Below are 23,276 nucleotides of genomic sequence, written 5' to 3' on the forward strand. Positions count from 1 at the left end.
GTGCTAGATCCCGAGGGAGATGTGGGTGGCTTCGTCAGTGTTTCAGAGAGAGCCCCCGGCAGCCCAGGCAGGGGAACCGCCAGTGCAAAGCCTGGAGGTGGGAATGGCTGAGGGGAGACGGGAGGCCTGGGTGCGGGCGGGGGGTGGGGGGATGCAGGAAGGATATTGCAGGCAGAGAACGACCACTTTCGAGTCACCACAACCCCACTCCTGATGCCCTTGTGGACGCTGCAGGGGATGGGTGGTCCCCAGGCCTCCACTTCTCAACCGTCACAACACTGGGCAATGTCGCAAGAGCCAGGCCTTCTTCAGGATGTCCCCAGCAGGCTAGGATGAGGAACAGGCGCTTGAGAGGAGGGGACAGGAGTCCCTAACCCAAGGCTGTCACCTGTCCCTACTCAGCCTTATCACTATGACGCACTCATAGGACCAAGCTGCCCAAGCTGTTGGCCACTCACTCATTCCTTCTGTCCAGCTATTTTCTGGGCCGCAGAGGAAACAAAACAGATCCTGACCTGGTAAAAAGCTGAGGCCAAGAAGAACACAGATGTGGGGCTGGGAGGGAGACGGAGGAGCTGCTGCCTTCAGGAGCCCCCAAGCTGGGGGACACGGGCTCAGTCACCCTCGGCCAAGTGGGAACAGGGTCAGGCTGAGGTAGTGAGACCATTGGGGTGGGGGAAGGAGGAGGAGAAAAAGGTCCTCCACCTTCTGGTCCCCAAGATACTCCCCAGCTGCCATTAACATTGAATCTATGAATTGCTCAAGGTTAGTCTCCTCGGTGCCAGGGGAAGAGGGGACAGTTTTGAGGACCCCTGAAATAGCCTCCTGCTGTCCTGCCATCCGGGCACTGGTTTGAGGGGTTAGAACTGAGGCAGGGGCACAGTCCCAAAGGAGGTGGCCTTGAACCTTGAACTCATAGCCCCAGCAGACACACCCTCGACGCCTGGAAGCTCTCTCACCCAATTCTTGGGCACTTATCACTTGCCAACATCCTGCTTTCCCACTCCAAGTCTCCCTCACACGGGGCAAATGTGTGAGAAGGTCACTCCCAGGGGGGTGGAGAAAAGGTGTCCAGTCGCTTTGCAAAGTTGTCCCCTCAGCAAGTGAGCGTGGACCACAAAGGTTGAGGGGTAGCTGGAGTTTGAGGGACTTGATTTTGGGAAGGGGTGGCTAGGACTGTCAGGGACGGACGTTGTGGCGTGACTAATGTCCTTTCTGTGGAGCGGGGCAAGAGGACGAGTTTGAGGACCTTTCCAGCGCTGAGGGGGGGTTGAAATGGGGCACCCGGACTGAGGGATCTTTAAATGTAGGCGGGGCTTGCGGGGTCGCCGGGGGCGGGGCCAACAAAGCTCAGCCAATCGCCCGCCCCGCCCGCGTCGCACTGCCCCCTCCTCTCCGGGCCCGGGCGGGCGCTTGCCCCCGCCTCCCTGCCCGGCGGTGCACTGGGCGGCGGGGGATGCTCCCTCCGCCGCCACCTCCCCCTGCCCCGCCTCCGTCGGGCCCAGCGTCCCGCCGCCCCTGCCCGCGCTCGCCGACACTCCGGCCGCGGCCCCGTCCTGTGGATCCTTGGCCGTACGGGACCTTGCCCCCTCCAGCTTTGTACGTCCGCCCGAACCGAGCCCCGCAGGTACGGGATAGGTTGGGAAGGGGCGCCCGGGAGGAGGCACGTCCGGGAGGGGACGCGGTTTGGAGCAGGGCACCCGAAAGGGATGTGTGTCTGTGCACTGCCAGGGTGAGTGAGGAGTCTCGGACCCACATCCCGGAGGGGGAGGGTGCTAGGTTCTTTTTGCGGGGTGAGTCTCCAAACTCCATAGATACTGTGGGGGGAGCTCTCAGGGTGGAGGCAGTGACCCGGGACCGACTTGGGAATGGGAAGAAGGAGACCCACACTACTAGCCTCTGGGTCCAGAGGTCAGGGGCACCCCGATAGGGGTCAGGAAGCCCAGCTCTCCTTGGACAGGGATGGGGTACCCCGCGCAGGTCACTGCCTGCTATCCTGGAGGGCGGACCCTGGATGTGAGTGCTGGAAGCTGGGGCCGAGTGGGAGAAGCCGATGGGGATGGAGCAGTGTGGAGGGCGCTGGTGGAGGCGGCCTGGGGAGGGCAGGGCAGGCTAATTGCACCCTGCTGGCTGCTGGCAGGTTTCTGATGGGGGGGGGGCAACGCCTAGGGGATCAGGCAGGCAGCCAGCCAGCGCCTCACTGCACCCATGCTGGGCAGCCTATGGGGCAAGAGGGTGAGTGAATCCCATCCATCCACTTAGGGCCCCAAGAGTATTGGACTGGGTCCTTCCCCACCCTCCACAGGGACGTAAAACCCATGACTTGTCTGCACATCCTGGAAAGTTCCACAATGTGCTGCCCTGGCCGTGGTTCCTGGGAGCAGTGTGTTGGGCATTTTGCCCCACAGGGGGCTCTGCCTTGGGGACTGAAGGGGCAGGGAACACCTTCTCCTGGCCCACCTCTGAAGGACAGAGCCTGGTGTTGGGCAGTGGCACTGTGGCATGGGTACTCACGGCCACATGCTAAGATTCCACATGAGAGCTGGTCACCCACCCTGCTGGATGGGCACCAAGATCCCCCTTTACTGAAGAGGCAGCTGAGGAGGTGACTGTGTCCTGACGGGGATGCTAGAGGGTCCCTCTGGGCGGCCACTGCATCCAACCTGTCATTTGTAAAAGGGCCCATTTGAGGGCCATTGGGTTCTGGTTGGGTTTTATTTTGTCTTACTTTTGGGTGGGAGAGTGTCCTGCTCCCTGCCCCCTGCTAACCTTCCTTAGCTCCTCAAGAGCCCTCCTGGGTGCTCCCTGTCCCAGTTGGCCCACAGGGTTCCCACAGCGCCTCCTGGGATGGTGTGGAACGGGGGCTCTGCTTGTCTTCCTACCCTGGCCTTCAGGGAACAGAGGCCTCATGTTCCAGACACGTTTGACAGTTTTGGCCATTCAAGTGTCCTCTCCCTCAAAACTGGATGCAGCCCATAGGATGTGCCTTGCCATTTAGGGGAGTTCCTTGGAGAACTTGGGAAACTTGACCCCTCCAAAACACACCCTTTCGTGGGCACCCAGACCTTGGCTGGGATTTCAGAGGAGCTCCTGATTCTTTGGGAATCCCTGAGGATCCCAGGGACCCCGCCTTTAGGTCCAGGCTGCAATGGATGAGGGGAATGTACACCTGGGAATGAGAGAGGTCCCTCTGGTCCTACTCAGCCTTTAGCAGAGGGCTGCCCCCTCCTGTGGGATTTCAGGCAGACCAGTCTGTTGCTCTGTTTCCTCTGAGCTAGTAGGAAGGCACCCACCAATGCCTGTCCCCTGAACTCTGGGGCCCTTCAAGGGCAGGGCCAGGCTGGCTGCCTCTCCAGATGGTGGCTCGTCAAGAGTGAGCCTGGCAGATCCTGCCACCCCCGCTCCCCAGTTGACACTGACTTAGTTCCTGCCCTTCCTGGCTGTGTGACCTTGGGCAAGGTATTGAAACTCTCTGAGCTTTGTTTCCTGTCTATCAAATGGGGTCAGGGACGCCACCTGCCTCGCAGCGGCAGTGGGAATTCAACGTGCTAATTCTGATAAAAGACTGCTCACGATAAGCACTAGGTGCCTGGTAACGTGATGGGCACCGGGAATGCCCTCCACCTCTCTGCTCTCACAGAAGCTACCTGCCGCCTGTCCCCACCTCCCCATCCTCACCCTGCCCAGTGCACCTTAGGACTTGGCTGCCAGGCAAGGAGGAGCATGGCTGACAAATGGCTGAATTTGGCCCGTGCGACCAGTGGCTGAGTCACATCCCCAAATTGCATCTTTATCGGTGCATTTCCGAAGGTCGTCTGCCAGGCCCCGTCCCCTCCTGGTCCTGCCTTCCAGGCCTCCCTCTGCTCCTGCCTGCGCCCCAAGAGCCCCCGGCAAGGACCTGCACTTTCAGGAGGGATGGTGAGAGGGGTGCCCAGGGTTTCCTGGTCTCCCTGGCAAGGGCTGCTGTGCTGACAAGCTCCCAGACCTGCCTATCAGCCAGAAGCCCTTGGGGTGGTGGGCAGGGACTCCAGCCCAGGAGGAGAGCAGCACCTGAGTGTTTGTGAGGGGGTGGGGAGAGCAGGGCCAAGGTCAGCCGTATAGACTAGGAAGTGCCGGGCCTGCAGGAGGCCAGGACTTAAAAATTGTGAAGTGTCAGGCCACAGGTGGCCACAGCCTGGTTAATGTGATGGGTGAGAATGGTGAGGGAGGAACGTGTCCTAAGACTCGTGAGATCACTCGCCATCGAAGGAATGTTTCTTGCACTTCTGCGTGCTGGGACCAGCGTCTGCAGACATGTCCTGAGCAGGACAGACCCAGTCTGGGGGTCACCAGACGAGGGCACAAGTGGTCCTGTGAAGCCTGCGGTGGACACCCTGCCAGAGGTCACCCATGTCCCGCCCAGCAGCATGGTTTATCTTGGCATGTCCTGATGTGACAGTCTTCACACCTGACACCCCCAGAGCAGTTTCAGGGCCAGGGAGGTGTCCTGTCTGTGCACACAGCTCCCCCTCCCAGGCCCCTTCCTGTCCGTGCCAGCCTGGCCTTTTCAAAGGCCCACCGCCCCCCACTGCCAGCCTTGTTGGGAGAATTCCAGCCAGGCAGCCTGGTCCAGAATCTGCCCTGGAAGGAGACAGTCCCTTCACAGCCTGGTGCCTCAGTTTTGCCAGCTGTTAAACTGACCAATTCCCAGGACCCTCTTCTTGGAGGTATTGCAAGGATTTAGGAGAAAATTTGTGTGAAGGATGGAGCCTGGTGTGTAAAGGATGTTTGATGGACGTTGGCAGGGTGACAGCACGTGGCATGCAGGGTTGAAAGAGTAAGCTGCGCTGGGTCCGGCTGGTCAGGCAAGATCGTCAAGGTCCCTCCTCTTGCATGTGACACCCCTGTGCTGGAGCAGAATCTGAGAATGTTGGGCAGTCAGTCTGCTCCTTGGCCTGGTAGGGAAACCGAAGCTGGCCCAGGATCACAGGGCCAAGCTGAGCATGTCTCACAGGCTGTATAGATTCAGTTCTGTATTAGGGATATTAGGGTTAACTAGTAGTTTGCCACTTTGGTCCTGGAATCCATCTGGAGACCACGGACCCCCCTCCGCCCAGACAGGAGGGAGCTACAGCCCCGGCCTTGGTATCCAATGTCCCCTCAGCCATATTCTACATCTGCGTAAGTGTGTTAACGCTTTGGAGGGGAGGAGCTGGAGGCTCAGTAGAAGGAGGTTAGATTGTCCAAGATCCTGAAGGTCAGCAGGAGACAAGCACTGATTGGAATCACCTTCCAACTGCACGCCTACATAGCCTCTAGTCCTCCTAGACAAACCTGCTGGAAGATTCCATCTCGCAGCACACAGAAGTGTTTACTGAGTATTGGCTGTGCACTAGGCATTGTCTAGGTGCTTGGAGACCCAAAAAATTAGTGGGAAAAGGTCTGGTGGCAGGGCGTCCCATGCAAAGGGCACAGCACATGTGGAGGCCTGAGGCAGGAGCAAGCTGGTGGGGATCATTGCAGTGTAACTGCAAGGGAGTGACTCTGGGGAGACTAAGAAGGATGAACAGCGTGGGGCTTGCACCACAGAAGCCCTCCTGGCCTCAGTGAAGCATTTGGTTCGTATGTGATGACCCTGGGGAGCCATGAGAGAGTTTTAACAGGATAAGGACATGGATTGACTTGGATGTTTCTGGGATGGTGAACCCATGTGCCAGCTGCTCTGGGTTCATGGCCTCCCATGCCTCAGAATGTTCTGGAGTGTTGGTAATGGTCCCTGGCCCTCTGGTCAGCTGGCATGACCATGTCCCCCACGCCCTTGCAGGTCAGCGCGGAAGCCCAGCCACTGAGCCATGCCGGGCCCCAGGTGGCCTGCAGCGAGTCCAACGCCGGCACCCACATAGTCATGAACAACCACAGCCACAATGGCTGTGGGGGACGGCCGCTGGGAGGCGGGCCGGGGGCCCTGACCCGAGACCCTCCGGACCCTGAGGCCAGCCGCCCCCTACAGCCCCCACATAGCCCAGGCCTCCAGGTGGTGGTTGCCAAGAACGAGCCAGGCCAGCTTTCGCCTGGCAGCCCCCGGGGGCAGCCCCAGGACCAGGAGGAGGAGGAGGATGATGAGGAAGATGAGGCAGGAGAGCAGAGGGGCCCCGGGAAGCCCTCCAGCGCCGGCCACCGCCTGGGCCACCGACGGGCGCTCTTCGAGAAGCGGAAGCGCCTCAGCGACTATGCCCTCATCTTTGGCATGTTTGGCATCGTAGTCATGGTGACAGAGACGGAGCTGTCCTGGGGGGTCTATACCAAGGTAGGTATGACCCTTCCCCCTGGCACCTCAGGGCCCCACCTGACACCATGCAGAGGCCCCACCTAGCACACCTGGCTCCCTGCCATCCCTCGGGCATAGGGTCAGGGCACGTTGGCCACAGGAGAAGAGGATGGGGGATACAGAGGACCCCAGAGATGGGAAGTGGGGAGCCCAGGGGGCTCCTGCTGTGCCCGCCTCCGGGGGGTGGCAGGAAGGCTGCAGGTGGGGGCAGAGGCTCCAATCTGTTCCCCTGGCTACAGATGGGGAGGGGGCTGCTCCCAGGCTGGGGGATCCCCAGGCAAAGCCTGGGAGGGGAGCAGGGAAAGAGCTTCACCCACCCCATCAGGTGGGGCCAGGTGATGCACCTGGTTGTGGGCCCACGAGTGCTGCCCAAGGGTGTGCGAGGGCAGAGAGAAATCAGGGCTGTGTCAGCCCACAGTCTGTGAAGTGCTGTATCCACGTAGGCTAAGCCATACAAACGTGACAGGCTGGGCCTTTAGGAGGGCGGGCCTTACAGACTGCCCATGGGCCTTATAGAAGTTCTCTGACCCCCTGAGACCAGGCCTTACAAACTCTAAAGTCCTGGACCCCAGTTACTGTCAGCCCAGGCCTGAGGAGAAAGGACAGGAGCGTCACTTTCTGATCGAAGTGCCCAGGCGTGGGGGTCAGAGGGCTGTTCCCCCAGCCGGTCCCCCAGCACCCTCCTGCTGTCCGCTCTCTCTCTGCCCAGGAGTCCCTGTACTCGTTTGCACTCAAATGCCTCATCAGCCTCTCCACAATCATCCTGCTGGGTCTGGTTGTCCTCTACCACGCCCGGGAGATCCAGGTCAGTGCCCAGCTGGGCTGGGGTACCCCTCTCCGTGCCCCAGAGCCCCCCATGCCAGTCACCTGGACCCCCAGCCCCCTAAACATCAAGGGACCAATAGCCTCTTTATAGACAAAGATCTCTGTGGAGTCACCTCGTTTAGACCGCTCTCAATTTTCCTGGAATGCATGTCTGTGCTTTAATATTTATTATTTGACAAATAAATAGTCACTGAGCACACGGGACAGGGAGGATGGGCTGGGGCCTGGAACTCATGGGGCGCTGGCAACCCTGGGCCCTCCGAGGTTTTGCAGCAGCGGAAACCAGTGTTTGTAGCACCAGGCTCCTTTCGTGTTCAGTAGGACCCTGCATTTAAAACACTTACTGCATGCCAGGAGTTTGTTCTTTTGAGGGGGATTAATCAAAACCAGGCCAGGCTTGAGTCCAGCTCAGGGTTTGTCAGGCAGGTGTGCCCACAGATGGCAGACATCTCCTGGGTCTGGTGCCAGGTCCTGGGGACACCAAAGGTTGTCGGATCTGGCTCCTCCCCTCTGGCCTCTGCCCCCTGACAGCCTGGCAGGAGATGGGTATAGGAAAATCCTGCCTGAGTTGTACCATGTGCAGGTACCTGTGGGGACACCAGGGCCTGGCATACAGGAAGGGCCCTGGATGTGGCTAGGAGCAACGGAGAGGGGGACAGTGACAACTGAGCTGAAAGGAGGCAGTTCTGAGGGTATAGCCACTGGCAGGGATAATAGTCTGGCAGTGCCTCAAACAGTTAAACAGAGAGTTAACACATGACCCAGCAATTCTGCTCCTAGGTATAGATCCAAAAGAAACAAAAGCATCCACGTAAAAACTTGTACACAGGTGTTCATAGCAGCCCTATTCACAATAGCCAAAATGTGGCCAGAACCTAGGTGTCTGTTAACTGGTATATGAATAAACAAAATGTGGTCCATTCATACAGTAGAATTCTTATACATTGTATCATTAATGTCATTGTATTTATATGTTTTTCTTGTATTTACTATTCAGCTATTTAAAAAAAAAAGAGTGGAGCACTGTATGAGTTTGCTAGCGCTGCTGTAACAAAGTTGCATTAGCTGAGTAGCTTAAACAACAGAAATTTATTCTCTCCCAGTTCTGGAGGCTGCAGATCCGAAATCAGGTGCCAGCAGGATTGGCTCCTGGGGAGGCCTCTTTCCTCCGCTTGCAGGCGGCCACTTTCTTCCTGTGTCCTCACATGGCCTCTTCTCTATGTGCGTGTATTCCTGGTGTCTCCTCTTCTTTTTATAAAGACACTAGTCCTGTAGAATGAGGGCACTATCCTCATGGCCCCATTTAATCTTAATCACTTCTTTAAAGGCCCTGCCTCCAAATACAGTCACATGGAGAGTTAGAGCTTCAACCTAAGCATTTTGGGGGGATACAGTTCAGTCCATGACAATCCACTCTCTGGTCCATCCCCCAAATTCACGTCCTTCTTCCATGCAAAAATGCATTCACTCCATCTCACTAACTCCCAAAGCCTTAACCCATTTCAGTATCAATTCTAAGTCCAAAGTGTCATGTAAATACCATCTAAACGAGATCTGGGTGAGACTGAGGTAAGATCTTCTCCTGCAGTGAACCAGACGAGTCACTGTCTTTAAAAATAGAGTGGTAGGACGGGCATAGGGTAGACGTTCCCCTTCCAAAAGGGAGAATCCGAAAGAAGAAAAGGGCGATGGGTCCTTAGCAGGTGTAAGAGCTGGCAGGGCAGATTCCATGAGATCTGAAGGCTCAAGAACAATGCTCTTGGCCCAGAGCTCCACCTTCCAGGCTCAGCGGGGTGGCAGCGTCCCCCACCTCACCGCCCCCGCGGCCCTGGTAGCGGCCTTTTGTGTGTGGCTTCTCTCCCTCAAGACTCAACCACGCTGTAGCCTGTGTCAGCGCATCAGCCCTCTTTGTGGCTGAGCCATATTCCAGTCATGCAGATGGACTGTATCGCGTCCACCCACCCACCCACCGAGGGCCGCTCGGGCCGCTTCCACTTTGGGCAGCTGTGCACAGGGCTGCTGTGGCCATGCCCGTACCAGGCGTCATGCAACCATCCGTTGGCATTTCTCTTGCGTATCCCACCTAGGACTGCGGTTGCTGGGTCATCCGTCCCTCTGTGTTTCACTTTTTGGGGCCCACCGGTCCCATGTTTAGCTTGAAGCGTGGCCAACCCTGAGATCTAAGGAGTTTTGCCGATGAGGTTGTGTTTCTCATAAAAGCCAAGTGGGAGGGATTTCGGCCCGGGTCTCGCTGGGGGGTCCAGACGGGAGTCTGAGGCCTGCCGCCGCCCACCTGCCCTCTGCAGCTGTTCATGGTGGACAACGGGGCGGACGACTGGCGCATCGCCATGACCTGCGAGCGCGTCCTCCTCATCTCCCTGGAGCTGGCCGTGTGCGCCATCCACCCGGTGCCCGGCCACTACCGCTTCACGTGGACGGCACGGCTGGCCTTCACCTATGCGCCGGCTGCGGCCGAGGCCGACGTGGACGTGCTGCTGTCGGTCCCCATGTTCCTGCGCCTCTACCTGCTGGGCCGCGTCATGCTGCTGCACAGCAAGATCTTCACGGACGCCTCGTCCCGCAGCATCGGGGCGCTCAACAAGATAACCTTCAACACGCGCTTCGTCATGAAGACGCTCATGACCATCTGCCCGGGCACCGTGCTGCTCGTCTTCAGCATCTCCTCCTGGATCATTGCTGCCTGGACCGTGCGCGTCTGCGAGAGGTGTGCCTTGACCCCCAGTCCCTAAGCCGTGACCCCCATGCCCACCCGTGACTTTAGCGACTCAGGGCTCCCTCAGCCATTGCTTCTGTCCCCCTGACCCCAGGGACCCCCATGCCCACTGATGATTTCAGTGACCCAGGGCCTCCCTGGCCACTGCTTCCGTGCCCTGACCCTGACCCTGATGACCCCCAGGTCCATCCATGACTCCAGTGACTCAGGGCTCCACCAGCCATCTCACCCCCTTGGTCTCTCCCCACCCCATCCAGTTCCTGGTCTCAGTGACTGTCTCAGAACCCTGGGACTCCAGCCTTGTGTCCCCGACCGCCCTGACCCTTACCCTGACGTGCACCCCTCTGGGGCCCCAGCCCCCTCCCTCTCACCTTCCCCTGGGGGGACTCATGCTCCTCTTTCTCCTAGCGCCCCCACTCTATGGGCAGCTGACCTCTGACCTCTGGCCCAAGCAGTGGAGGCAGCAGGAACAGGGATGCCCCCCTAGAAGCCTGTTTCCCCCTGCAATTTAACTTGCTCTCCTTCTCCCCTCTGCCCGCCCCGCTGGACTGTAGGGAAAACATGTGAGTTCCACCCTTGGCCAAGCTGCGTGTGCAGAGCGGCTGCCACCGTGCTGCCCACCAGGAATTTAAGATTAGCTGCCGAGCGGGAGGGAAAGAGGAGTGAGGCAGGGCGGCCCGAAGCAGGAGGAGGCCACGGCGCGTGGGGGGAGCGCCTCGCCACGCAGCGGGGCTGGGTGGGATTGCGTCTGGACCAGGACAGCGGGAGGCAGGCTGTCCCAGGTTCTGCCCGCATGGTGTCCTTGGGGACTTTGTCTCCAAGGCGTGTGGCAGAAAAAGCGCTGGTCTGTAGCGTCTTGTTCGGGCAGCTGACCCAGGGTTCTGGAGTCTGGGGTGAAGGAAAACTGGCCCAGCCTTTGAGGCCCTCGCTTGGGGTTTGTTCTGAACAGCCCTGGAAGGTGGCAGGCATCAACCCAACTTACAGATGAGGAAACTGAGGCTCTTGGGAGCAAAGGGACATTCCCAAGGGTCTGTTTCTGGTTATCTCCCGACCCCCAGGGGGGTCCAGGAGAGGGAGGGGCGCTGCTGGGCCACTTGGGGGCTGGAGGTACCTGGTTCGGGAGGGGTTTCTTTTGACTCACGTCTAGTTGGGGCAGGCCCGGGGTGGGGGTTCTGTGTTGGGTGGTGCTATGACTGGGCTTCCTTGGGGGTCCCTGGGCTAGACTTGCCCCCCAAGACCCAGTCCTCACCCCTTCAAGCCCCCACGCTCCACAGTCTCTACCTCAGCCTGACACAGGCTCACAGGGATGAGGGTCTAGCTCTTCTTGTCATGGAAGCTGACCATCTGGGGTCGCGCAGGGTCTCCCTGGGCCCCCGATATGCCCCAATGCCCGCTCCCACAGCCCATCCCCAACCCCATCAGTGTCGGCTCAGGGTCGGCTCTGGGAAGCAGGAGAGGGGGCCTCCCTCCTGAGGCATCCGTAAGATCCAGGCTGGGTCATTTCAGGGGTCCCCGGGTTGGGGTGGGGACTGGGGCAGGGCAGGGAGCAGCAAATCCTAAATTCTGAGCCCATATCGCTGCTTGAAGCCGCCTCGCCCGCCTCGCTTGGCCACTGCGGCTCCAGCCGCCCTCATCCCGCCTCCTGCATGCCCGCTCCCTGGCCCCGCTGGTCCTGCCGCACTCACCCGTGGCTGGGGGCCCCCCGCCCCTCTTGCCTTCTGAGTTGCGGGGCACTGGTCTCTCAAGAGCTGAAGGCCAAGGCAGCTTGGGGCTCGTTACCTCAGTGAAAGATGGGGTCAGTTTCTGGCCCTCTGCACCCAGCGGGCAGCCTGGCAGCCCCATGGTGGGGTGGAGACCCCCAAACACCGGACGTGCTGAGGAGACCTCCATCCCTCCCACCCCCACCGTGCTGAGGAGACCTCCATCCCTCCCACCCCCACCGCAGTGTCCCTTCCGTCTCCACCCTCTTTGGGCCCTTGGCCCCACCCCCCTGTGCCTGGAACAGCCTTCCCCCAGCCCTGCTACCCACCCCGGCCGGGAGGCCACCTTTGTGCCACCTCAGTTGACCTCCCACCTTGAACCTCTTCAGGGGAGGTCTTCCCCCCCTGGCATGGCGTTCAGATGGCCTGAGGCCTGCTAAGGAGGGGTCAGTCGGGCAGGGCCCCCCCTGAGCTGAAGGGGCTCTGCAGGCTGGCCTGGGCTAGAGCAGAACCTCAAGCTGCTCGGGGACGAGAAGCAGCCCCGCAACCCCCGAGCCTGGGCTGACCAAGGCAGAACCTGTTCATCGCCTGTGTGGTCAGGGTCCCGGGCGAGGCTGTGATGGTCACAAAATAGTGTCCTTTGCCAGGCCTTTGGGCCTGTCCATTCCCACACCCCCCCCAAAATTTTAGCCCCAGGCCTCTCCCTGTGCTGAGCAAGCTGCCCCTCCCTCCTTCCCCCAGGTCAGCCCCAGGCCTGGGATTGGGGTGAATGATGCTGCCCTTTCCACACTGACGGCCCTTCTTCTCCCAGGCCCTGGAGCATGGCCCTTCAGCCTGCCGTCTCCCCCAGTAGCCCTCCTCCCTCCTTGGGGCCTCGCTGGCTGGGGAAGTTCTTCCCGGTGTCTGACCTGAATCCTCACCTCCACTCCCTGCTGCTTCTGGTGCCCATGGCCACCCGTGTCTGCGTCTGTATGTCTGTCTTTGGGAAGGGTATCATGTGGACATGCGTGGACACATGTGTGCGTACTCTCACCGGGACCCCTGTCCGTCCCGTGACCAGGGCCAGGAGGGCAGGCATCCCGAGCAGCAGCTTGGGCATCAGGCGAAGAAGGTGAACGGGAGGCCGGGGAGGAGGATGTGGGTGTCGTCCGCCCCAGGGGCCAGCCACCGCCCTGAAAGTGCACCTTTATCACTCTGAGCTCCCAGAGTGACCCGCTCCCTGCCGCCAAGGCGCTGCCCCAGGGGGTGTGTTGAAGGAGGGGGGACCGTGTGGGCTGACCAGCCCTCCCCGCTCTCCCCAGGTACCACGATAAGCAGGAAGTGACCAGCAACTTCCTGGGGGCCATGTGGCTTATCTCCATCACCTTCCTCTCCATTGGCTACGGAGACATGGTGCCACACACCTACTGCGGGAAAGGCGTGTGCCTGCTCACCGGCATCATGGTAAGGGCCAGGGCCCTTGCGCAGCCCCGCCAGCCCGGCGTTCACCCCCTCACGGGCGGTACTGCTCAGAGGCGAGCGTTTGTTCTTGCAACACCACGACGCCATCCCCACCGCCGTTTCCTTTCCTCCCACAGAAGGAAGGGACATCTTGCAGGGGCTCAGCCCAGCCCCCTTCACCATATGTAGACCGTCCCCAGTTGTCACCATCTGTTGAAGCCGAAGCCCAGTAGCTCTGTTCCTCCTCGCCCCTCATGCCCTCCCGTTTGGACGCAGCCGGGATCCACTTGCTCCTGCCCCGCCATCAGGACCACCTGCTCCTGGCTAAGCTGACACGGCCCCTCTCTTGTGAAATGGCGTCATGCACAATTGCTTATGTTATTTTGTGACAATGGAAGGAAAAAAAGAAAGGTCGCCCACAATCCTTCACCCCTCCACCAGCAATTGAACTTCATAAACAAACAAACAAGAACACTTGGATAAGATGAGGGCTCTCAACCCAGGAAACTTTCAGTGAAATGGAAGAGCCGTGTTCCCTGCTCTGGGATGCAGCTCTTTCCAGAAAATCAGTTTCATGTCCAGCCTGCGGCTTGCTCCCAGCCCAAACCCCCGGTACACACACTCGTGGTCACGCTTGGGTCCCTTTGAGCTGTTCTGTTAGCTCTCTCCTCTTGCATCTGCGCCCTAATGTGTGCCCTCCCTGTCATTGCCCCAGAGACTCATCCTCTTGCACCGTCTTACCACCCACTGCTTCCTATTCTTGAGCCTAAAGGCAGGCCAGCGGGGCCGCCTCTGAGGCCAGCATAGTTTGCTCAACATGGCGTCAGTCCTGTTGTGCAGAGTTGTCATCTGTACTTTTTCCTTGCTGTGTAGTAGTCTGTGTGCAGGTGTCCATCATGTTACCCCACTCAGCAGGGCTTTTCCTGAGAACAGGCTCGTGGGTCCTTCCAAGACCCTTGTCCTGATCAGGAACCTTCAACAGGGTTTCCTTGGAGGGTGACTTTGTACCCACACCACCAGCCTGGGCATGTTGGCTTTCAGACCCAACCAGGACACTTTGACAGTGTCCCTAGCCCTTGTCCACTCCTCCCAAAAATATTTTCTTCCATCCCTAAGAAAAACTGAACAAGTGCCCAGCGGCGCCCCCCACCCCGGCCCCCGGAGCCCAGGCCAGGGCTTCTCCCTCCTTCCACCCTGTACTCAGCAGCCGTGGGAGGGAGCAGGGGGCAGGCGAAGCCTCCCGCACAGGCAGGGAGCCAACTTCTGGCTCCATCGCCATCCCCTGCCACCTACTTCTTGGTCACTCCTGAGTCTGATGACATTTACTATGTGTCCTGGCCTCCCCAGACCACACTTCTCAGTGACAAAATCCCGCTTGCTCCCTTTCTCCCTCCTGTGCCATTTTTTGCGGCTCTGCCTTACCTGTCTGCCCTTCCTTCCTCCTTGGGACTTCATTCTGGCCCTCTGGCCCTCCAGGCAGCCCCCAAGTGGACAAGCGAGCCCTCTCTGACCTCCTTTTCTAACCTGGACTTGGCCGCCATTTCTGGCACATACCCACCAGGGCGCCCCCATGAGGAGGCGTCCTTCTCCCCCCTTCCCCACCTCCTGGGACTTGTGCTTTGCCCCCTCCCTTCTACAGATGCCCCGCTGTGGGCCTCTGGCCAGCCCTTCCCTCACGCTCCCTGTCAGCTGGTCCCTGTTACTGCTCAATGACCTGTCGGCCTGGTCTCTGTCCCCAACACCCAGACCCTGAAGCCCTGACAGATTCTAAATCCTCCCACCTCCGAGGACATTGGCCCTGAGTATGCCTGCAGATCCTGCTGTTTCTTGTCCCTGCCTTATCTCTGAGCCTCAGTTTCCCCCCCTGCCCATTAGAGATAAGAGTGGTTCTACCTCCCAGGGTTGTTGGGATAAAATAGACTAATCTGTGGGACGTGCTCCCCGGACACTTGATGGATAAAGCACGTGGGGCTGGGAGTCGCTGAAGTCTGTGCGCGGAAAGCGTCACGCTGATGTGTCTGCCACCCTCCTCATGCAGGGGGCTGGCTGTACGGCGCTCGTGGTGGCTGTGGTGGCCCGGAAACTGGAGCTCACCAAGGCAGAGAAACACGTGCACAACTTCATGATGGACACACAGCTCACCAAGCGGGTAAGGGTGCCGACCCTCGTCACGGCCACCTCCCCTCCCGACAAACGGGCCGGCCCGCCCCACCTTACTTCTGCATGGCCCAGTCACACCTGTGTGCCTACAAGTTACCGCACTGCCCTGTGCACGCCAGCACTGCACCGGGCTCTGCCACTTATGAGAACGTCCTGAGCTGTGTACAGAGGCTTGGCCATGGCCACGGGTGTCCACCCGCGTGCCCAGTCACAGCCGGCGGTGGGCCATGCAGTGAGAGGCAGGAATTCTGGGGGCCAGGCAGCCAAGTGCAACTTACAAGCTGACCTTAGCAGTTTGACCTCTCTGTGCCTCGGTGTCCCCACATATAAAATGGAGAACTGTTCTTTCTCTGGCTCCAGGTTAAAAACGCCGCTGCTAACGTTCTCAGGGAGACGTGGCTCATCTACAAACACACCAGGCTGGTGAAGAAGCCAGACCACGCCCGGGTTCGGAAACACCAGCGTAAGTTCCTCCAAGCCATCCATCAGTAAGTCCAGCACCCTTCCCGCTCACGTTTCTGTATCCGCCTGGGGCGGAGGCAGCGTGATCCCTCTACCCCCTGGGTAGGAGGCCCAGGGCCAGGCCAGACAGCTCAGCATGGCCTCATTGTGGTCTCTCCCATGTGGGCGGTCAGTGGGTGGGGACCTGCAGATTCTGTTGGATGGGACTGTTGGGATGGTCAGAGGGAGACACGTGACGGGCCTGGCCCTCATCCAGGGAAGCCACCTTTGGTAAGTCACGCAGCATATCCAACATAAATGGTAGGCAGTGCATTTTATTCTCTGGAATAGCTAGAATGATTTTACCCCAGACATTGAAGCAATTTCCCCTTTTTGCTTTGGCTGCCAGGAAGCTCAGAATTAAATCTGTGGCCTGATTAATAAGCTCATGTGGGACAATTAGAAATTACTTAATTTCCTCTTTTGTCCCTTTGTCCTGAGAATTACTTAATTAAGTAGTTCTCATCCTTGTGTTCTTTGGAGTCACCCAAGGGGCTTTCTAAAATCCTACAGGCCACACCCAACACCAGGTCCAGTACAGTCTGGGGTGCAGTCTAGGCTTAAGCCTAAGTTCCTCGGGAGGGTCCAATGTATAGCCAGAGTTGGCAACTTTTTCTTAAAGGACCAGATAGTAAGTATTTCAGGCTTTGTGAACCAGACACTTTCTCTCACCGCTCTGCCCTGCTGTTGTAACGGGAAGGCAGTGGGGATGCATGGGTGTGTCTGGGTGCCAGTAAAAACTTAATTCTCCAAATCAGGCGTCTGGCCAGATTTGGCGCACAGGCTGTGATAGGCCAGCTACTATCCACTAGAAATATCATGAGAACTACATTTAAACTTATTACTAGCCACATTTCTTTAAAAAAGCAAAAGAAAGCAAGTTAAATGAATTTAATATACTTATTTAGTACATCCAAATTATTATTTTAACATGTGATTAAGATAAAAGTCATTAATGAGATACTTTAGACAGTTTTTTGTACCAAATCTTCAAGTCCATTGTCTATTTTACACTTTCAGCTCATTTTCATTCAGGCCGGCCACATTTCAGGGGTTCAGTGGCCACATACAGGATGGATGGGACAGCACCCCATCTAGAATCTAAACAGCTCCAAATCCTGTGGGGGCGAGGCACTCAAATGTAAATTACAGTTGAGTCACATGGTACCTGATTTAAAATAGTAAAATCATGTTTTTAGGCCCTTCTCAGAATCAGCATCACTAAAGACAGGTCCCACCTCTCATGTCGTGGGAAACCCTATTCACAATGGGGCTCTCCCGGCTGAACCAGGTGGCCCCCTGTCCCAAGAGCCCCCAGGGCAGCCTCAGGGACCGACGAGTTAGAGAACGAGGTGGACCGTGTTCGGGTCCGGACCAGAACAGCAGGAAGGCGCCCAGGTAGACCACGGGGAGCGGCTCTGCGGGCAGCACAGAGGCACCCGTGGGAGCGGTAGGGTGCGGAGGTTGTGTGGGGGGGGAGCCCAGGGCGTGGCTGGGGTAGCCCAGCTTCTAGGGTGTTGCAAGGTAAAGGAGGTGATCCTTTACCGGGGCGGAGGGGCGGCTGGGCCATGGGCGAAGGAGCTCAGCCAGCTGGACTTTAATTTTTCAATTCCATTTAATCATTTTGGTGTCTTTTTAAAAAGCAGCTTTATCGAGGTATAATCAGTGCAGTTACCCTGTTTAAAGTGTACAGTTTGATGCGTGTTAACATAGGTACCCGCCCATAAAACCGTCACGTTAGTGAAGATAAGCAGCAGATCTGTCACCCCGAGAGTTTCTTTACGTTGCTTACCAGCGTTAACTCTTAGCTGGAGAGTTCAGTCTGTTCACACTCGTTGTGTTTGCTATTATAATTGGGTTGATTTCTAACGGCCACAGTCCCTACATCCCGGGACTCGCGGAGGTCACTGAGATGGTGTGCGGAAACGCCCGGCAGAGCCCCCAGCTCGGAGCAACTGCTCGGTAGCACGAGCCGTCCACCCGCCCCAACGCCTGCGCTCGGCCTCCGCTTCCACCGCCACCTAAAAACCAGGGAGAGGAGCTGGTATCCCGTTTGCCCGGGTGTTAGTCCTGCCTCCTCACAAGACCTGGAGGCCCCTGAGGCAGGGAACTCTCCTCATTGGCTCTTCCACAGTTAACGGACCACTGGGTCTCAGTCTGGTCTCTTCCACCTGAGTGTGGGGCCTGGGCCAGTGACTACGCTACTCCCAATACCTCCTCTGTAAAGTGGAGATGATGGTGATGTGCTCCTTCCCCAGCAACGGGGTACGGGTCAAACGCAGGCGGGGTGACCAGGTTACTCGCTCGTGCCTGACTGCCATGTGGTATTTTCTGTCTATAGGAACTGGCATTGTTTTTATTGACACCCTCCATGTGGTCATTTTGTCGTTCCATGAGCATTTCCTGCACCAGCTGGCGTGTGAGACATGGGGGAGACAGACATGGTCCTGCCCTGGGCCTTGCCCCGTAGGGTGCTCCAGAAAGTTCTTTGGGGAAAGTAGGAGTAGGAGGGCTGAGGAGAGCCAGGGCTGGGGAGAAGGCACCTGCTCTGCGAGCCATCTGTGTCCATCTGTTGGGGGCAGGACAGTTTCATTCACCCTTAGATCCCCCTCCACCCTCCACCCAAAAAAAACAATGGCCCTGTAAGAACAGATGATGAAATCAAGCAAGTTTGAATGAGGGCCTGAGGGGTGGATGGGATTTGAGTGGGAAACTGAGAGGCGAGCAGGCTACCAGGAGCGCCCCGCGGCTGAGGACAGGGGGTGCAGGGCGTGAGCACAGTGCCTGGGAGACTGGAGGTCTGCGCTGCAAACCTACAAACCTGAGGCGGCCATGGCGCGTCCTGGAGCTGCAGAGGCCCCGGACGGGAGCGCTAGAGGCACAGCCAGCCAAGAGGAAGACGTAGTCTCAGAGGAGGCAGACGGGGGGAGTGCAGCCTGGGTTTGGGGAGTGTTGGTGCTTCCTAGGCTACCGGAGCAAAGCGCCCCAACGTGGGTGGTTTGCAAACAGGACTCATGATCACTGTCCCTGAGGCCAGGAGACCAAAAAATCAGAGTTAGCAGGGCCATGCTCCCTCTGAAGGCGCCAGGGAGGAGCTGTCCAGGCCTCTGTCGGTCCCAGCTCCAGGCAGCCTCAGGCCTGCCTTGGCTCCTGGACGCATCGCTCAGTTCTCCGTTTTCATGGTTCTCCGTTTTCACGCAGTGTCTTTTCCCGGTCTTCATGTTGCCCTCCCTCTGTGCGTGTCTGTGTCCAAATTCACCTTTTTTGTAAATACCCCAGTCATATTGGGTTAAGATTCACCCTAATGACTTACCTTAACCTGGTTACATGAGGCCACATTCTGAGGTCTCGGGCTTAGGACTTAAGTATATCTTTTCTGGGAGACACCATTCAACCCACAGAGCAGAAAGATTATAGAGAAGCCAAGAATGACTTCCCCAGCGAAGGCATGTCAGGGTTCCTCAGCAGACTTCTGGGGTGGGGAGTGTCAGTATCCACATCTGTTTCTCCAGGCTGAGGGCTGGGTCTTGGGAGCCCTGGCAGTACCCAGCACTGTGGGCCCCTTGGGCCCCCCCAGCATCCATCACATGCGGGCACACATGGGTCGAGTGTGAACCGGTGAGGGAGCCAGTCCTCCCTGGAACCATCTCCCTGGGCCAGTCTAGCTACAGAAAGCATGGAGAAGAAGGGCGAGGTCAGGCATGGGCCAGTTCCCCACCGCCTCGGGCAGCTGAGTGGCAGGCACAAGTTCAAATCCTGCTGGGGTGCAATCGGCAGTGGCTTAGCCCCTGTGAGCCTCACTTTGCCCCTCAGGAGACATCCTGGGTATAGTTTTCTGGACTAAGTGTCACATCTGGGGCCAGGCGCCAGGCACAGGTTGGTGGGCAACAAGGTTGCAGAGCAAAGGCAGCTGCGCTGGTCCAGGCCATGGCTGGGTGGACAAGGGAGGGGACAGAGGACAGATGCACCTCTGAGGGGCTGGCACTGCCCTCTCAGGGGCTGAGCCCTCCCCAGAGCAAGGGCGACAGCCCCTTGGCTGCCCAGGCCCCCAGCCGGCGCCCAGGGTCAGCATGTGGGAGGCGGGCTGTGGCAGACATGAGCCGTCCCACAGCGCTGAGGTTAAAATTGCCTTGTGATTTCTCTCTGCTCCGCCGGCTCCTGCCAGAGCTCAGAAGTAAGTCTCTTCCTGGGGGCAGGGGTGCATGGCGGTCCCGGGGCAGGGTGCATTCCTGGGGCAGCCCCTGGGGGAGGCCAGGGCTCGTGTCCGTGCCGCAGGCCAGTGCGGGCTTCGCCTGGGCCTGAGGGGCCAAGTTACTGGGACATCCTGCGTCGGGCATGTGGACATGGCCAGACGGTGGGCACCGAGGCTGGCAGCTGAGCTGCCTTCCAGGCCCTGCTGCCCCCTGTGGGAGCAGGGAAGGGGCTGCAGGGGACTGACCCCAAATCCCGTCCCCTCTCCACCCCTGCATGTCCCACACGGCAGCCCCTGGTGAGGCAGGTGCATGAAGGACCCCCGCCCCCTACCACTGCCAGTGTGGCCTCCACCCAACCCCACCCACCACCTGTCCCTAGGCTCCGGAGCGTGAAGATCGAGCAGGGGAAGCTGAACGATCAGGCCAACACGCTCGCAGACCTGGCCAAGGTGAGCAAGGCGGGGCTGGGTGGGGGGGTTCCCCTGGACAGTCTGGGCTGGGTGGGTCTCCAGGGAGAAAGGGGCCATTCAGTAAGGGACAGGGTGCAGCTTCTGCTGAGGGAGGGACAGCACTGGTGTTCAAAGGGCAGGCAGGTGACACAGGCAAGGGATACAGACCAGGCGGGAGGAGCCGCCCTGCCTGCCAGGGTCCATCGTGACCGGAGACTGTGCTTGTGAGAGGGCCTCTGGGAAGTTCCATCTGTGGGTAAAAGCTACTTTTAACATTGGAAATAGTTATATTTTTAAAAAAATTAGTATCTAAGAAAACAGCTTTAAAAAGAATATATAATTAGTGAACAAAATTGATATCTGGTATTTTTGCTATGGATATAAATTCAAATTACAGCGTCAAGAGAAAGCTAATTTGTCTGGCAATTAAACATCCTTCAGGAAATTAAGAGTTGATTGCATGAGCTCAATAAGATCAGTTTGTGTTATAAATGGATCTGTTTGTTGGTTCTAATATCAAGTCCTACCCTCTTTCCCACTTTTTATTCATCCATTAAAAGATATGTCAACTGACCCAACTTTCTTTATTTTATTTAAAAAATGTATTGATTGATTTGAGAGAGAGAGAAAAAAACATCGATTTGTTGTCCCACTCATTTATGCGCCCATTAAACCCTTGTCCGCGCCCCGGCCCAGGCCGGAACCCGCCACCGCGTTGTGCCAGGCCGGCGCTCTAACCAGCGGAGCTGCCCAGCCAGGGCTCAGCTGACCCAGCTCGGGTTAGGTGAGCTCTTGGAATGTCTTCACACCATTCTGAACTTGCTCCTGGCCAACGATGTGTATTTCATAAATAGTTCACGTGTGAGCTTTGCTTCTTGGTCTCACCCCCTAATCAATGATCACTATGAGGCTCATTTAATGATATCTTTAGAAGATATTAAGTCCTATTCTGTTTCACTTCTTATACCCACCTGATTTTGGACTCGCTCTCTTCCTCACTTCAAGCGATTGCAAAATAACTTAATATTAACCTATTGAATTTGAAAGGGAATATTACAGAGAAAAAAAAACATTCTAGAACCCTGAAAAAATAATTCAGCTGGTAGTAGAAACTAGAACAAAACCCGTAAGAGCATATAAACACTGTTGACCAACTAATTTGATGTCATATGAGATTTAGCTATAAATATAAAGTACCTTGGAAAAACTCAGGTACTAGGAATTTTAATTTGAATTATCCATATTATACTTCTTTAGCATAAATGATTGAAAATTGAATTTTTAAGTTATTTAAACTCTGTAATCACAGTTTACAAAATATATTGACATTAATATAGTCTCAAATATATTTCACAAAAGCTTCTTTGAAGTCAGTCTTTAATTAGATTGGGTTATACTCGTATTTACATGGGTTTGTAATTTTTTAAAAATTAAACAAGGTTAAGATGTTTTCCAATCTTAAATTTTTATGCTTTCCTTTCCAAGGTTGTTGATTTAATTTGTATCTCTCTGAAAAAAATAAAACATATCCTAAGTCTAAAACAGTTTTTTAAAAACCTCAGAGAGGGCCAAAATGAACCGTCCCAGGCCTGGATGCCTCCAGGTGTCACCCTCTAGCCCTGGGGACTGTGGTTCCGTGAGGCAGGCTGGGGGGAAGGTCAGGGGCCCTGGAAGGGGCTCCGAGGTGTTTGTCCCCCTCCCGCCACCCCCGGAGTGGCGTCAGCCTACAGCAACAGAAGAAAGAATAGGGGACACCGAGGGAGGCAAAGGCGTGGGGAGGCTGGGAAAGTCTGCAGGTGCTGTAGTAGGTGCCCCATCCTATCTGTCTCCCGCGGATCGAGGGGTTGGAGGGCGTTCCCGCTCTCCGCCTCCCCGCCCGGGAGCGGGAACTGCCCCTTCAGTCCTCCCGTCGGAAGCCTGGGACGGGTGTGCAGTTTGCCTGGGATGTCCGGTCACCCGGGCAGAGACGCCAAGCGATGTTCGAGCGCCACCTCATGGCGAGACTGCTGACTGCACGCGGTTGTCCCCGCACGGCCAAACTCTCCCAGCTCCAACCAGGGTCCGTCTGGGCGGTGGCAGAGCCAGCCCGTGCTGGCTGCGTTGTGAGAAGCAGTCGAGGTGGTGGGGACACTCTGTTGCCTACCATAACAGTAACTGTGGCTGCCGTGTTCCCGGGTCTGTGGTTGGGTCAGATCTTCTGGATAGTCACCTCTCCCTCCAGATCCCTGTCCCATCCCTAGTCTAATGTGCCACATGGCCAGTTCAGTCCCTCGGGGCAGCTCTGGCCACAGCCGCCCTTCTTCCCCAGGACATCCCTCAGCCTTTACCAGGTCTGCTTGCCCCAGTCTGGCATTTAAGACCGGTCTGTCCCCTCACCTATTCTCCCACCATCTCCTGGGGTCCAGCAGGAGACCTGCAGGGCTGGGGGTGCCCTCACAGTTACAACTGTCTCTCTGTGTGCCCATCCCTTCCTGTCTCACTCAGCCTCTCCTCTCTCCCCCGCCTGTCTCCGGCAGACCCAGAACGCCATGTACGACCTCATGTCTGAACTGCACGCCCAGCACGAGGACCTCGAGGCCCGCCTGGCTGCCCTCGAAAGCCGCCTGGACGCACTGGGCACCTCCCTGCAGGCCTTGCCTAGCCTCATCACCCAAGCCATACGCCTGCCCCACCCGCCCCTGCCTCCCCAGTCTGGCCCACAAGACCAGGCAGCCCGGAGCTCCCCGTGCCGGTGGCCCCCCATGGCCTCTTCAGACTGCGGGTGACAGCCCTGCCCACCACCGGACCCCACAATCTTGGCCATTGTGTGGCCACCACCTCCACAGCATCCAGGAAGTCCTGTCCAGTTGCGCCTCCTGGAGTACAAGGAGCCAGAGCTGAGTTGGGCTGAGTGGCCGGGGGCCGTCCCACCCGGACTGTCTGGGCAGGGGCGGCTGCTGCCTGCTTCCTCCCTGATTGGAGTTTGGG

The 23,276-nt window shown here is 57.6% G+C and overlaps 1 protein-coding gene across 2 annotated transcripts; it reads left to right on the forward strand.

The window, feature by feature from the left end:
* Positions 1 to 1,487: 1,487 nt before the first annotated feature.
* On the forward strand, positions 1,488 to 23,190 carry KCNN1 (potassium calcium-activated channel subfamily N member 1). Of its 2 annotated transcripts, XM_054578720.1 has the most exons (11): positions 1,488 to 1,627; positions 5,804 to 6,286; positions 7,017 to 7,112; positions 9,439 to 9,857; positions 10,421 to 10,429; positions 12,868 to 13,009; positions 15,045 to 15,155; positions 15,527 to 15,654; positions 19,833 to 19,841; positions 20,240 to 20,309; positions 22,826 to 23,190. In XM_054578720.1, the coding sequence occupies exons 2-11, from the start codon at positions 5,885 to 5,887 to the stop codon at positions 23,072 to 23,074; spliced, it is 1,635 nt and encodes a 544-aa protein (XP_054434695.1). In that variant the 5' UTR covers positions 1,488 to 1,627; positions 5,804 to 5,884; the 3' UTR covers positions 23,075 to 23,190. The 2 variants fall into 2 exon arrangements, with proteins under 2 accessions (XP_054434695.1, XP_054434694.1); XM_054578719.1 differs by lacking the exon at positions 10,421 to 10,429.
* Positions 23,191 to 23,276: the final 86 nt, after the last annotated feature.

The sequence above is a fragment of the Pteronotus mesoamericanus genome, unplaced genomic scaffold (genome assembly GCF_021234165.1).
Source record: "Pteronotus mesoamericanus isolate MK-2021 breed Mesoamerican mustached bat unplaced genomic scaffold, CSHL_Meso_final contig_502, whole genome shotgun sequence".
In the NCBI taxonomy this organism is placed as follows: domain Eukaryota; kingdom Metazoa; phylum Chordata; class Mammalia; order Chiroptera; family Mormoopidae; genus Pteronotus; species Pteronotus mesoamericanus.

Coding starts and splice junctions, on each gene's coding strand:
- KCNN1 (XM_054578720.1), top strand. CDS start 5,885: ATGAACAACCACAGCCACAATGGCTGTGGGGGACGGCCGCTGGGAGGC. Junction 7,113..9,438: donor ACCACGCCCGGGAGATCCAG/GTCAGTGCCCAG, acceptor TGCCCTCTGCAG/CTGTTCATGGTGGACAACGG. Junction 15,156..15,526: donor ACACACAGCTCACCAAGCGG/GTAAGGGTGCCG, acceptor CTCTGGCTCCAG/GTTAAAAACGCCGCTGCTAA.